A 15,003-nucleotide genomic window follows, 5' to 3' on the forward strand; every position below is an offset into this window, starting at 1 on the left:
TTAATTTTACCCCATCTCTAGGCTGGTGGGAGAGGAGGCCAATTCTCTGCCGGTCATGGAGCTGAGTCCTTGAGGCTTCTGCACAAGTTTCAGCTTGTCCTGTTGAAGAGAGTTTGATTTGCTTTGGCTTCCCTTCCTCGGAAAGATTGCTTTAACCCTCTGGATGCTGGCTGTCGCAGAGAGAGTCTATTTCATTGGCTTCATGGCAGGACAGGCTACACAGGTTAAAGCCCGAGGGTTTACCTGCACTAGCTAACATGCCTTGTCTTCACTGGGATTGTAACACGTGCTAGCTTAACATGGGTTACAAATACAACTTTTTTCCTGGTGACAACACAGCCTCTGTGCATAGGACAGATGTAACTGTCGGAGCGGGGTAGGTGGGGTGGGCTCCATTGACATTGGTAGCAGCTCATCAGGTGTTAAGCTGTGCTGATGTAGGTTGGCAGGGTGTGATGTAGCATAACCCAGTGTACTGGCAGCTCTGGGGAAAGCCGCCTAATGGAATCCTAGCTAATGTCATTTGGGGATTGACTTGAAAGATCTGCAGCGAAACCCACGGGAATCTAGCATTCTCCCCAAATGCAGCATCCTCTATCTTTGCTCAACTGAGCACATTGAGCCAGCGAAGGTTGGCCCTGCCCCATAACTAGCCCCCCCGGAGGGTTACCCTCTGAGGAATCAGTGTGTTCTGAAACACTCATACTGAAAACTAGGATTGATTTTGTTATCTAACTGGAAATGCTCTGGGGTTAAATTTGCACAGCTGCAGGGCCACAACTCACTGTCAGTTCAGAGTAGAATGCATCACCATTCCACCCCAAGGAGAACACAGGTAGGGCACTATACGATGAACAGGCTGCTCTGAACCTTGCGGCCTCTCCATCGGTCCAGAGCAGAGATCCTCAGCCTCTTTTCATACCATGGCCTCCCTGTGCAGCCACTCACTGAAATTCTTCTCCTCAGATGACTCCCACAGTCCTTTGCATGCTCTTGTGATGTTTGAGAGAAGAATGTGGAAATGGGCACGGTGGTTTGGGTGGTAACTCCAGGAGCCCAGTCCTGTGATGAGATGAGCATCCTCTATTCCTTTGACTATCTTCTCTCTCCTCTACCCTGTGCTGTCCATGGTATTTCTAAGGCACCTCTTGTGATATCTCAGTGCCCAGTTGATGGGCGTCAGCATCTTTCAGCATCTCACTGGTTCAGGCCCTGGTGTCTGAGGTGGACAAGGTCCAAATGACTGGATTTTGGCCTGAGACCAAGGGTAGAAGTAGAGTCACAGCTCCCTTGAGTGTTACAAGCCACTGACTGGGAACTGCTGGTCAAGAGAATCACACTGAGAGATGGCCCTGTGATGTCGTGGTGCTTGCAGAGTGATAGGATGCATGGCTAACGTGTGCCTGTGCTTTCCTTCAGGAGAGGAAGCTGTGCGCCCATCCCAGGCTGGAGATCTACAAAGGAGACCGCATCTATTTCGTGTGCCCCCTGGCACGCCAAGGGGACTTCTATGTGCCGGAATTTAAAGAGATGGAGTGGAAGAGCAGAGCAGCAGAGACAGACGATGCACAGACAGATATCACAGGTACCCGAAGGGCACATGCATGTTTCTCTTGCTTTCCTGTTGAAGTCAGTGCTTTCCAGAGTTGTCTGGATGCAGGTGTCCCCAGGCCCCTCTGAGGCAGTGATGCTATATGGACAAAGCAGACACAGTGGAGGGGGAGGCTGGTGATTTTACCCCTCCATTCACTGAGCAGCTGGAATTGAAGCATCTTGTTTCTTTAAAGGAACAACATCCATTAAGTTCCAGCAGCACCCAGAACCTGTAACACAATTACTCCTGATTTCAAACAAGTCACCTCCTATCCCTTAGATTGAAATAAGTGTCGATCTTGTCACCCACTTGACCCCTGGGGTATAGGCCACATCTTGCATAGTACATGGTCATACTTATAGTATCAAATAAACAGTAAGCTAGTCTCAATTTGAACTATTGTGGTGCTACTGCCCTACTTATAATAGCATTATTTGGATTACTGCAACTTAGTCGTAGTCACTTTTTGTCCTCACGTAGCTCTGTCTTGAGCTCTTGTGCATCTGTCGTGTTTGGAGTCCTGAGTAATTAAACAACAACTTTCTAGAGCCAGCACTTGAATGATCCAATGGCACCTGCTTAACGAGATCTGCTGAAGTCTCTGTGTATCTAGAAAGGAAGTGATTGTAGGGGCGTGACAGCAGTGCTACGCTCTCCTATCATGGCGCTACTGCTCTTATAACTCAGAATGCGAGTTGCTCACCCCATGTGCTCACACTTTAGTGGAGCCAAAATATATGTGACTCATAATTGCTCTCTATAAGCTGCAAATATTTTACATCTGGGACATACATTAGATGGTACACTGTCTTGTGAAATACTGTGAAAGCAGCCCCTTTTGCACATTTCAGGTCAGATATACTTATGTAATAGCATTTAAAAATGTGACATACTCTTTATGTATATGTCATATACACGTCTTTTCCACATGAACAGCCTTATGATATTTTTCTTTTGCACTTCTTTAATTTTGAATTTCTTTCATTTGTAATCACATGTACCATAAACACGAAAAGGGGAAGCTGTTTTCTGAGATCTTTGTTCATTCAGCAGTACCAATATCAGGCCGGTCAGAGTCCTGGCTCTTGCACAGTGCTCTCAGCTCTTCCCCATTTCGTGTAGCTTTACAATGGGCTCATCCGTGATCTGATCACATGACGCTGTAATGTAACATGCTGTTTGGACCAATGCAGTATTTTGTTGCACTGGACTGGCACTCTTTTCTATAACTTTAGGTGCGTGTGCACAGCATTGGACCGGTCAGATTTTTATAAACAGACACATTTTTGTGCACATTTAATTGTTTGCTGTGATTACATGTGAGCATTTTTGTCAATATAGTTTCAAAAATTGGGGTTTGTATTAACTTGGTGAGATAATGTGGAGAAAAACTCTAATGCATAGACCCAAGGGGCAGAGTTAAGGTGTTCAGAGCCTTCTCTCTGAATTAGCTGACTTGAATTTAACATGGGTTTTGATCACTATTATATGTGGTGGGCCTAGCTTTGATATAGCTATAGAAAAATAGGGATCTCTTTATGTAGAGAGAGGGAAAATGAGAGAGAATGTTCCCCAGAGATGGTTAAAATTCCTCTTGCTGGCTAGTGACTGGGCGAGAAGGAAGTTATTTTGCAGATTTCATGTCATGAGACATTTGGATTTTCCATAAGTGAGTTACGATGCAATGCTGTCCACCCAAGTCTGCAGAGAGCCAGCCTGAAACAACGGCCTTGAGAGGTTTAAATTGCCTTGAATGTAAATGTCACTGTTTACTTCACTGCTGATCATTTGATCATAAACAATAGTGGGACTGTGGGTGGAGCTGTGCTATGTTGTGGGGGCCCTGCGTAGCCATGCCCCTTTCACACCCATTCCGAGCCCTTTTCAGCCCTGTTCCATGTGATTCTATAATGTCAAAGAAACCCAAAGCAACTGTGACACCATTTTAACCAGTAGGATTTCAGTGTGTGAATAAGAGCAGACCAACTGCATGATGGTTGGCTGAGTTACCACAGAGGTCATAACCCCACCACACATCTCTCTGATGTCACCATCTCACCAGTGTTAGCATAACTGCCTTGAAGTCAAACTCTTAAGTCCGCTACTAGAGTAATGGGGCCATGCAAGTAGCAGCTGGATAGAAAACACCTCTTCAGGGAGGAGTGCTAGTGGTGTGGAGAGACTTTTATCTCTAGCTTGCTGCTCAGCATCCAGTCCTGGTAAGCAGCGACCAAAAATGGTTTCTCGTTGATGGCTGTTCAGTGACCAGTGTGAAATGAATTGTTGATTTTAGGCCAGTTTCTAGTGGGCAGGTGACCGCATCAAACAACCCCCAGCACATGTGGCCTGCTTGTTGGCAGTCACAGTAGAGAGCCCAAGGACTGAATGGGCTATGGGGATTGAACAACTAGCTCACTCCTTGAAGGGGTCCCCCCAGGTGTGGTTTGGGGCCCATTCATGGGGGACGCCCGAACTGCCATTGACCGTGCTGTTCCTGTTGTGGAGATGGAGTGACCTGAGCTGCCAATACATCACCTGTCAGCAGCATGAACGTATAGAAAGAAAAAAACCTCAAATAGGCAATTCTCAGGTCTCCCTTTGGCGCTGCCCGCTGGCTATTAACATTGCATTTGGATCCAGGGAGCGGGACATCCCTGGCACTCTCTCTGTTCTTCTGACAGCTGAGTTAAAGTCAGGCCTCGCCTGTGAGTTGAATAGAAAGGTTTCTTTTTGTTTTTTTAAAAAATGTTCTCCCTCCCTCCCCCCCGCAAGCTGTTCAGAGCAAGTTCATCCCAAGTCATGGCTTCTTCAACCACATACCCTGGAGGGGTCAGGAATATAATGACCCACCAGCTCCCAATGTTTCTTTATTCATTTTCTCTTGATTTCTGCTCCCTATTTTCTGGTCATGTGGGTGTTGTGGGGAGGCCACAGTGGCCCAGTTCTGACCCACAACTTTGTTTTCTCACACTTACATGGGTTGGATCAGCACTTGACCCTCAGATTGCTCTCTTGATTCGCCTAATTTTGTAAAGGTCTCTGTAGAGTGGTTCATGTCGAAGGGATCAGCTGGCGGCCTGTTCCCCGCAGGGGACCTCACTTCTCGGGCCAGATTCTCAGTGGGTATAAATCAGTGTAACTGTCGTGTGTATATCGCTTTATACCTAGTTATCCTTGGTTGTGTTGTATGTATATCAGGTGGTAGCTGACCACAGGATGAGCACGGTCAGTGCCCTTTCCTTTGGGCCCAATTCTGTGAGATTCTGAGCATTGCCTGAGTGGTGTTGTGCCCCTCCTACTCTCACTGAGGCAAATGGAAATTGAGGGTGCTCAGCACTGAGCAGGGTTGGACCCTTTCTCATCACCCTCTACTTCCCTTCCCTCTTCTCATTCAGCTGCGATTCTAAGGCCAGGTCACTTCTGGATCTTGGGATCATCTGGTCCAAAGCAATTAACAGACAGCAAGATTTTAACATACCCCCCTTCCAACCCTCCTCCTGGGTGTTTAAAAAACCATGTCGTTCAGAATTAGGCAAAAGGAAATTCGCAGAGTGTCTTTTTTTAAACCTACTTTGATTTCAGAACAGCAATAATACTTAATAATACCCTGCCCTGATACAGCACCTTTTGTCTTCAGTTTTCCTAGCTCTTTACAAACAGCTGTATTAAAAATTCCCACGTCTGTTTGAATTAATGATTTCTTTTGTGAATTTCCAGCAGAAGGCTCTGCCATTTCCCCACTGACTTTTGATGCGAACGGTGTCATTCAAAACCCAACGACCTGTAGATGTGCAGCAAGAGCTTGGGGTTTTGAAGTTGAGCGGTGATCCTATGACCTTGAAAAAAAAATCACAGCTGTCTATCATCTTTTCTCCTTATCGAGCTGATCTCTGAGGTGCTGAGTGCCCTCCACACTGACTGACATCAATAACAGTGGCGGGTGCTTGGGAGCTCACTGGATTTGGCACAATGTGTCTATTTAATCTGTCTGCACACTGGCAAAGACTGCCTTCCTCTCTGAGGCTGAAGCGCTCAGCATATACATTGAGCATACTGGGAGGAATTGGGGTGCTCAGGCACCTATGTGGTTCAGCACCATTCCCTTCCCCGCTCTGCAGTTATCAAGGTCATTGGAAAGACAGAATGAGACTGATGACTCTCCAGGGGGCCAGTGTCAGTCACAATTAGCTTTGTTTTTGCTTAATTATTTTCAAGGGCTTTGGCACCAGCTATGGGCCCTCAGAGCCCTCACTCCAGCCTTGCCTTCAGCGGGACACTCTCTGACATGAGCCTGTTGCCACAGGAATGAACAGAAGGTCAAAGCAAACAAAAGTACCCCCTTGCTGTGGGTGAAAGGAAGGCTGTGCTTTCTGGAGTGACTGGAGACTGATTCTTGTTGGTAGGCTCTGCTGATGAGCTCAGATGCTGCCTGTGATCCAGCTGCATCTCTACAGTCATACCTGCTGCCTATCTAGCCAGAGTGACGGGCGATCCAGGGCATCCTGTGGTGTCCCCTGGTGGGGAGTCACCACTTTCAGGGAACTCACTTCTAAGATGGAAGCTGTGGTGGTACAGCATGGCTCTGCCAATGCCCCTCAATCCTGACCTGCCCCCTCCTGCCCTGCTGTTCCAGTCCTGGGCTCCCCCACACTGTCTGCTGCTGCTCCCCAGTCCTGACCTGCAGCACCCACTGCTATGCCAGTCCTTGGCTTCCCTTAAGCAGAGACTGGCAATAGACTCAATTGCTTGGAGGCTTTGTGGTGTGTCCAGGGAGTTAAACTGGAACCAGCCAAATCTTCTCGTGTTTCCTTGACCCGAGGCAGGGTTTGAACACCAGCCCTGGCTGTGGCACTACGTCTGCCACCCAGCCCCTCGGGATCATTCCTTCCTGTATCTTCCCTTTCTCTTTCCACAGAGCTCTCCAGCATCTCTCCACCCAGCCCCTGGTGCCAGAGGAACCCGCTTGGTGCCCCGCCGGTGTCACAAGACATCGTCTTTAGAGGCGGGCTGCAGCTGCAGCTCCTGCTGGGGAGGGGCCCGGGCAAGGCCTGGACTACCATTTCCAATACCGTGTGCCACCATTTCAGCCTGACAGGCTGGGCTGCGGGCACCCCTGCTGCTCCGCCTGCCCCTGCCCATCTCCTGGTGCCTTTTGTGCGGGGTGTGAAAAGCTGTGATTAGCTGCGACTCGCCTGTTATTACATTGATCTATTATTTAGCACGAGATGCAATGAATATTTGATAGGGCTCAGAGCCTGGCTGTGGGGAGAGGGCCAGCTCGCTGAAAGGAAGAATTATGGATTAGGTTCTTGTGCCACAGCGGGAGGCCGCTGAAGCTGGGTGAATCCTCTCAGCTCCCAGATGGGATGCACGGAGCTGTGCTTCACTTTTTAACCCTCGCTTGCCCAGAGTGGAACAGGCCTTTTGGATGTTCCGGCACTTGCATGCCCCTCTGGCTGCTTGGCCCAGTCAGTGGCGGTCCCCTCTTTCCGGGCCAGTGAGCTCTTAAAAGAGGGAGAGATTCCTGTGACGCAGGCACGAGGCGATGGCAGCTGGAGGCGGTTACAGTTAGGTGGCAACAGCAAGACTCCTGCCTCTCCCTCAGACTAGTCGATCTTAATTCCATCCCCGTAGGGACCACGGCAGGGAGAAGGACCAGATGGAACCTGTTGGACCTTTCCCTTTTCTGCCTGCTTATTCTGCACGGATAACAAATGTTGGTGTGTTTATGACTTATAACAAGCTCCCCTTTCCTCCTAACGAAACAGCCAAAGAAATGAGGAGAGTTTCCACTAGCACTAGTGGAGGTGAACCAGTGATAGCCCAGGAGTTAAAAACATTGCAGATTCACTGTTGTACCCATGCAGGACACACACACGGGATGTGCTGCAGTTCCTAAGGGGATTCTTAGGTACCGTTATATCTATGAGGTATGACAGATTTGGTCAGTACGTGGATGGCTGAGCACCAACTGCAGCTTGGGTGCTGCAGGGTGTAGTGAGGGTGACCTGGTAGGAAGCATTCTTCCCTCGGGATCTGTACTGAGCTAGCGTCCAGTGTGGTGGTAGGGGTGCCGTGCTCCTGGAAGCATCGTTGTTTGTTTGTGTTACCGAAGTGGCTAGGATTACTAGACACAGACCAGGAGCCCATTTCCCCTTTTTTCTGTCCCCGCTCTCGATCTCTATCTCCCCAGTCCCTAGGATGATCTCGGTCTCCCGCGTCCCCTTCATGGTGGGATGGTTCTGGCCTGTAGACTGCTTTCATAGTGTCCATCAACACCAAATCTGCTGCCAAGGGGGATGTTGTTGTTGTCTGTTTAGTGTGCATGTACGGGAGGGAGAGAGTGTTTCTTGCCGGCAGAAGGTGCCAGATTGAGGGCCCCAGTGAGTGAAGCTCTCTGTTTTTCTCCTGGACACGTACAAGCTGGGCAGCAACAGTGTAAACTCCCCGCAGTGACGGGCCTCAGTCCTGATGTGAAGGGCCCACCTGTGCTGCTGACAGTGAAGTTTAGTCTCCCTGGACCATGCAATCCTTGGCCTCTCTGCTCGCTTGGCAATTAGTGTCACTGCAGCAGGGCTTTCTGCGGGCGGCTGCTCCTCTGCTAAGAACTAAACCCAGGCCCTGTGTCTCTTGGAGGGAAGTGTTCAAGGGGTGGCTCCCTGTCAGAATCTGACAGCGTCCATGGCAAAACGCTGGCCGTTCCCTTTTCCTTTCCCCTTTGTGACGGGGCAAGGCCAGATGGCTATAGAAAAGTAGTGGGAGATAGATATATTAGCTCCAGGCTAAACAAATCCCTGGTACCAGGATAAGTTAAATGGCAGCTGCTCCAGGTCAAATAAGACACCTGAGGCCAATTAAGACCTTTCCAGAAGGCAGGGAGAATGCTAGGTTGATTGGGACACCTGAAGCCAATCAGGGACTGGCTGAAACTAGTTAAAAACCTCCCAGTCAGTCAGATGGGTGTGCATGTCAGGAGCTGTGGGAGGAAGTTGTGCTGTTGGAGAGAATGAGCAGTACACACCATATCAGGCACAAGGAAGGAGGCCCTGAGGTAAGGGTGAAGTGGAGCTTGAGGAAGTGGGGGCTACTGTGGGGATGTAGCCCAGGGAATTGATGAGGAGAGGCTGAGGGAACTGGGATTGTTTAGTCTGCAGAAGAGAAGAATGAGGGGGGATTTGATAGCTGCTTTCAACTACCTGAGAGGTGGTTCCAGAGAGGATGGTTCTAGACTATTCTCAGTGGTAGAAGAGGACAGGACAAGGAGTAATGGTCTCAAGTTGCAGTGGGGGAGGTTTAGGTTGGATATTAGGAAAAACTTCTTCACTAGGAGGGTGGTGAAACACTGGAATGCGTTACCTAGGGAGGTGGTAGAATCTCCTTCCTTAGAAGTTTAAGGTCAGGCTTGACAAAGCCCTGGCTGGGATGATTTAATTGGGGATTGGTCCTGCTTTGAGCAGGGGGTTGGACTAGATGACCTCCTGAGGTCCCTTCCAACCCTGAGATTCTATGATTCTATGAATTGTATGTGTCATGTTTCTAAAAGGTCAGCTACCATAGCTGTTACTATTAGGGTCTCTGGGCTGGAGCCCGGAGGAGAGGGCGGGCCCGGGCTCCTCCCATCTCCTCCCCCTACCCCTCCATTCCCACCCCACCTTCAGCCGCGCGATTAATCACTGAGACTGGGAGACAACAGAGACTGTGCAAGGGAGGATAGCTTCTCCTCACCTCCCTCACTGGCTTATGATGAAAATGACTCAGTAGACTGTGACCCTTGTCTCTAGAGAGAGAAGGGTTACGTGGAGGGTCACAGTGAGCCTCTGAGGCTAGCCAGGAAACGCGGGACCCATGGAGACAAGGACAGAGCTTTGTCATACCCTTTAGAAGCCATACAGTGTTTTTCTTCTGCTGAGAGCTGTCTCAGCCCCACATCAGCCAGGGAGGTTCAGGAAGATGCTTCTCTGTCAAACCTGCTTCACTCAGGGCTGTGCAAATCTCCCGCACAGCACAGCTTACTTAGGGGAGATCCTCCATCCCAGGAAAGAGCCCCCCTTACAGTCAAACATCCTAGGCAGGGGAAAGGAACCTGCAGCATTGGCTGCACTGGCAGAGCACAGTAATAGGGCATCCTCTCTACTGGCGTCTGAGCCCTCATCTCCTCCAGCACTTTCCAATCGTTGCACCAGTGGTGGTAGCTGTAGTGACGCACTAGTGTAAACAGGGTGTGGGAATTTCATCACCATGATCCCACATTGGTAAGAACACCTGTGCTCTGTCTTGTCCATTCTACACTGGTTTATGCCCTCCGTTGCTAGCACTAGTGGAGGTGAACCAGTGATAGCCCAGGAGTTAAAAACATTGCAGATTCACTGTTGTACCCATGCAGGACACACACACGGAATGTGCTGCAGTTCCTAAGGGGATTCTTAGGTACCGTTATATCTATGAGGTATGACAGATTTGGTCAGTACGTGGATGGCTGAGCACCAACTGCAGCTTGGGTGCTGCAGGGTGTAGTGAGGGTGACCCGGTAGGAGGCATTCTTCCCTCGGGATCTGTACTGAGCTAGCGTCCAGTGTGGTGGTAGGGGTGCCGTGCTCCTGGAAGCATCGTTGTTTGTTTGTGTTACCGAAGTGGCTAGGATTACTAGACACAGACCAGGAGCCCATTGTGCTAGGCACTATGTCAACACAGAACAAAAAGATGGCCCCTGTTCCAAGGAGCTTACAGTCTGAGCGTAAGACAAGAGATGACAGATGGATATAGGCAGATGGGGGAGTGTCATCTTTTGGAGACTTGGAGACCCATTAAAATATCCATGCCACTTTTGGCAAGAGTTAGAATGTTGATTTTTTTGTCCTAGCCAAATTGCAATTAAATAATTACTCTGGCATCCCAAACACCCTCACTCACTCGATAATTTCAAAAGAGAACTTATCCTTCACTTCCTCTGCCAACAAATGCTGGAGAGTGTAGCTGGTGCAGAGTGATTGCCATATTGCACCCCAGAGCTGACTGCAGCTTAGGGCTGTGCAAAGCATTACCTCTACATTGGGTTGTAAAGAGCTTGGGCATCCAATTCTATAAATTGGAAATTAACTTTGGAGGGTTCAGATCCAGGTTCTAACATCGTGGCTGATCCTTATCTTTATCATTGGGCAGATCAAACCCAGGCATCTCTGAAATGTGGTGAGCCAGATCCAAGCTTTGCGGCTCAGACCCACTTCTAATATTACTATAGTATAAACTTGTTATAATAATTACTCATGTCTCCTTGGGTCTCTGAGGTTCCCAGTGACCACAGCCTGGAGATCCCTTCATAATCAGAAGAGATCCATCACTAAGTTTACACCAAGCTGGTCTGAAACTCTCTCTCTCTTTTTAAATAAGAAAATCTTCTTTTGGTGCCAAGTTCTTGGTTTGTGTGTCCGCTGTAGTGGCACATCTGGGCACCACTGTGGCCTGTTGGTGTGATGCCACATCTCTGGTTTCAGTTGTCTTTGGAGAAGCAGAATAAATAACAGCGTGTCTGGCTTTCACTTGGTTGCATCTCCACACCCAAACCGCCACATTTTGCAGATAAAACTTTCGCACCCTGCCTGAAGCGGCTTCAGTGACTGCGTCATAGCTGGAGCTGGGGAAAGCGCCGAAGAGTGAGACACACGGGGATTCACCCTATCACGTCAGGAGGCAGGTATGTGAAGGAGAGTTAGACAAGACGAGAGAGTGAAGAGATCTTGTGCAAGACACATTCAGACAGCAACACCATGAGATGTGTCCAGCTCTCCTCCTTGACTCTGACCACACACACACACAGAGTAACTATAAGTCAGTCTGTGTGCATCCCAGCATCTGCAGAGATAGGCAGATGTATCCGTGTATGTATCCCCAGTATAATGGCTGGCTAGAGTATTCTTAAGAGTGGATTCCATACAGCGATTTTATAGGAGCTGTCAGAGAGGGTCTCTTGTTTTTTCAAAGGTGGTACAGTACCTGACACACTTCTCAGGGAGCCTCTAGTGGGACCTAGGGGATACATACGCTACTTTCCATGGGAAGCGAACATCTCCCATGGATGTCAGTGTCAGACCCAAGTATGATGACCCAGGTCAGGGCTTCAAACACTTCCCCAGCTGAGTGAGTAGGAAGCGGTCCCTGGAGAGTGGTGTCACCTTCTGCAGAGCTTAAGCTTTCATTTAAAAAAATATTTTAACCAAGATGTGGATAAGTGGCTACAGTTTGTGGGTGGCTGCATTATTGGTGCCCAGCCTGAGACTCTTGGAAAGCTGATTAACATCACAGTTATATCCAGTGCACAATAAACACTGATCAACTATTTATTCCTTTCATTGTCAGGGGGTGTGGTTTGGGGTGGGGGGATGGCCTTCGTACTGTCACTAGAATGTTTCATGCTGACTAGTGAGCTTAGGCCTCAGGCTGAGGCATGAGGGGAAGTTTTCCAGCCCTGCCCCAGGTGATGAAATGCTGGTCAGTACCTCTGGGCAGGTGCACTCTCCGGTTAGCCCCTTTCTGCACTTAGTGGGGACAGGAGCTGAGAGACCTGATGGCATCATTTGTGGAGGTGAGATGGAGGCAGGAAAATTGGCACTCTCCCATTTGGGATGTTCTGAGGTTAGCTGACAAGCTTGGCTCCCCAAGAGGAACTGCATGCACCTGAGGGAACCTTGGGAGTAGGAAAGGGGCTTTTGTGCCAGGGGCCTGACCAGAAAACCTGGTACGGAACTATCAGCTCTTCACAGTGAGCAGCTGAGGGCATCAAGATCCCCTTACTCTGTGCTTCTCACCACCTCCTCCGCCTGCCTCTTTTGGAGCTGAGGTCCAGGCTGGAGTCCTTGCTGATCAGCAACTGCCACGGGTCGAGTGCCAGTACCACAACAGTACTCGGCTTTATTTAGTCCAGCCTCTCTCATGCAAACTCTGTATGCTTTCTGGAGTTAAATGCAATAGCGACAGAAGGAGAGAGATTAACAGGCAGTGACGTAGGAGGCAAATAACGCTTCACAAATGAGATGGGAAGTTGAGGAAGCAAAGAGCTGATGCAAGCCTGGAGTTGCAGAGGAGGTGTCCTTGCACTAGCCGGGGGCCGGGTAAGTGGGGCATAGCAAAGAGGGCAGAGAGAGTCAGGAGGGCAGTAGAGAGAATGTTAGGCTGCAGCAAAGTCCTTGCAGGGCTAGGAGGAATTGTTGATTGAGGCTGTCTGACTCAAGCAGGAGATGGTGGTACCCTGGGTAGTACCTGAGTTGATTGGGTGTTTGTTACAGATTCGAAGGTGTCTGGGGATTGAATACCCTGGGCAGAAGATGTGCTGAGCACTAAAATCTTGGTACCAGTGAAATGAGGGAAGATTCTGCCACTCCCAGAAGAAGCCTGGACTTCCAAAGAGACTGGTCATCCTGCCTCAACCAACCCCCATCCACTAGTTCCGTGATAGCTACATTCTAGCCGACCCTCCTGCTGTAAATCCACTGGAGTGATTCCTCCAGGGAGCACCTGCCCAGGTTCACAGCAACTGCCCCACTGTTGCGGGGATCCCACAGCAACCCAATGGCCCATCCCCTGTCCACCCTTGGGCTTTTCTGTCGCTGTCTCTCTTCACTCGGGGCAGCAGGTGGCACATGCAGGGCCCTCCACAGAAGGTGAGGAGTCTGCCGAAGTGGCTGGCTGAGTCTGTTCAAACATGATTGGAGGCGATAGAGAGCTGGAAAAGTAAATGCCTGGCTATAGGGGATGTGAAGCTATTTCCTGTCGCCCTCGGTATGGAACAGAGAGATGCGGCTGCTGGGGGTTACGGAACGGTGGAGCAGCACATTGGAGCCTGAAACCTTGGGTAAACTTTATTAATGCTTTTCCCTTCTGAGGCTGGCACTTTCTCTCTCCTCTTTTCTTCCTTTAGTTCATGGTGGCTGCTTATACAACCGCTCCCTGAGCAAAATAAACGCTCCTCTTGGTTATGCAATGGATTTCATACAACAGGGGAGAACCCCCCCGGTTGACATCTGGATAAATTAACAAGTGAAATGAGCCAGGCACCCCAGGCTAATCCAGAGTGGAAATTCGTGGAAATCCCAAGCCTATAAAGCAGCTTGAGTGGTTGGCTCTATCTGATAAGGCCAGGCCCAGCACTGGGTGAGCAGGAATGAGGGGCATTGGCAGTGCTGTGCAGGGGCCCAGGACTGGGAGGGCAGGAGAGAAGTGCATTTGGAGGCTGCTGGGCTGAGAAACTGGCACAGTCCCTCTCTATCTCAAGCCTGTGGGGACACGCTCATTTTGCAGATACTATTAAAGTAACCAAATCGGCCTTTCCACATCCTGCCCATTCACACAGTGAGCATGAAAATTCATAATCAGCCACAAAGCCAAAGGGAACAGGCGGACGTTGGGATGTGAGCCTTTCAGAGGAGAGCTGTGTTAATTCTGCATGTGCCAGCCCAGGCTCATCCTCTCATTCCACTGCCCCAGCTGGTCCCCAGGGAGGACTCTGAGAGATTCTCCCTTGGGAACTTGTCGTCCGTGATTCCAGGGAGCCTGCACCTGGTGTGCAGTGACAGGGTATTCAGTGCAGAGAGCGGTGGGTGCAGGTCTGACCCTCCGCTAGTCTACAGCACTCTGTGAAACACAGCACTGCTGACCTCAGAGAACTAGGACGTTTTTTCTTGCTTTTTCCTTTCATTGTTCTTCCCTTTCTTGGAATTAAAGAAGGCCATACGGCCGGTGAAGAATTTGACCAGCCAGTCCAGTATCAGGAGCCCTGCAGACAAAGTGGTTCCCAAGTCCACTGAGACCAGAATCAGTACGCTCGGCCACACAGGACCCTGTAGAGCAGCAGCTCTCAGACTGAGAGACCTCATTTCTCTCACCTAAAACTTAGAAGTCCTTGGCATGCTACCTTGGTCATGGTAATCAGTGCAGTGAGAATGGATTCTGGGCACGACCCTGTACTTCAAACCAACCTGCCTACTGTCTACCTGCCGCCTGCTACCACCAGTGCTACATGGCCCAGCGTGTGATAACCGCTGCAGTAGAGCAGTCCGTCTAGTTTGATCATTCCAGGACTAGGGCATTTGTGCTGTTTCCTCATCAAGGTGCTGAGATGCTGTGACCTTCATTGATCCTGGCTGCACAATGATCTCCAGGCCCAGGAGAAAGCTTCTTGAACCAGTTCTGTGCTTAGACCTGTAGAAAGATTCCTGCCAGCAACAAATTCACACAGAGGCAATGGGGACATCTTAACACCCGGGCTATTAGATCAATCCTTGTTTTAACTCTGCATGAAATGAGTTTGTGGTGACCTCAGTCTCTTTTCTATTAGGCATTTAACTGCCCAGAACACCTGGTGTGAAATGAGTTCTGCTAGGTCTCAGCCTGGATCTCCCATCCCAGGCATAATTCTG

General features: G+C 49.6%; 2 protein-coding genes across 3 annotated transcripts in view; both read left to right on the forward strand.

Moving 5' to 3' along the window:
* Positions 1-15,003, forward strand: part of ACY1 (aminoacylase 1) — a 455,667-nt gene that overhangs the window by 154,896 nt on the left and 285,768 nt on the right. The gene's annotated exons all lie outside the window — the stretch shown is intronic.
* Positions 1-15,003, forward strand: part of TEX264 (testis expressed 264, ER-phagy receptor) — a 130,616-nt gene that overhangs the window by 99,017 nt on the left and 16,596 nt on the right. Inside the window, exon 5 of the mRNA XM_073352548.1 lies at positions 1,420-1,585. Coding sequence (XP_073208649.1) covers positions 1,420-1,585 — 166 coding nt within the window. The remainder of the gene's footprint in view (positions 1-1,419; positions 1,586-15,003) is intronic.

Source organism: Lepidochelys kempii, chromosome 7 (genome assembly GCF_965140265.1).
Source record: "Lepidochelys kempii isolate rLepKem1 chromosome 7, rLepKem1.hap2, whole genome shotgun sequence".
Classification (NCBI taxonomy): domain Eukaryota; kingdom Metazoa; phylum Chordata; order Testudines; family Cheloniidae; genus Lepidochelys; species Lepidochelys kempii.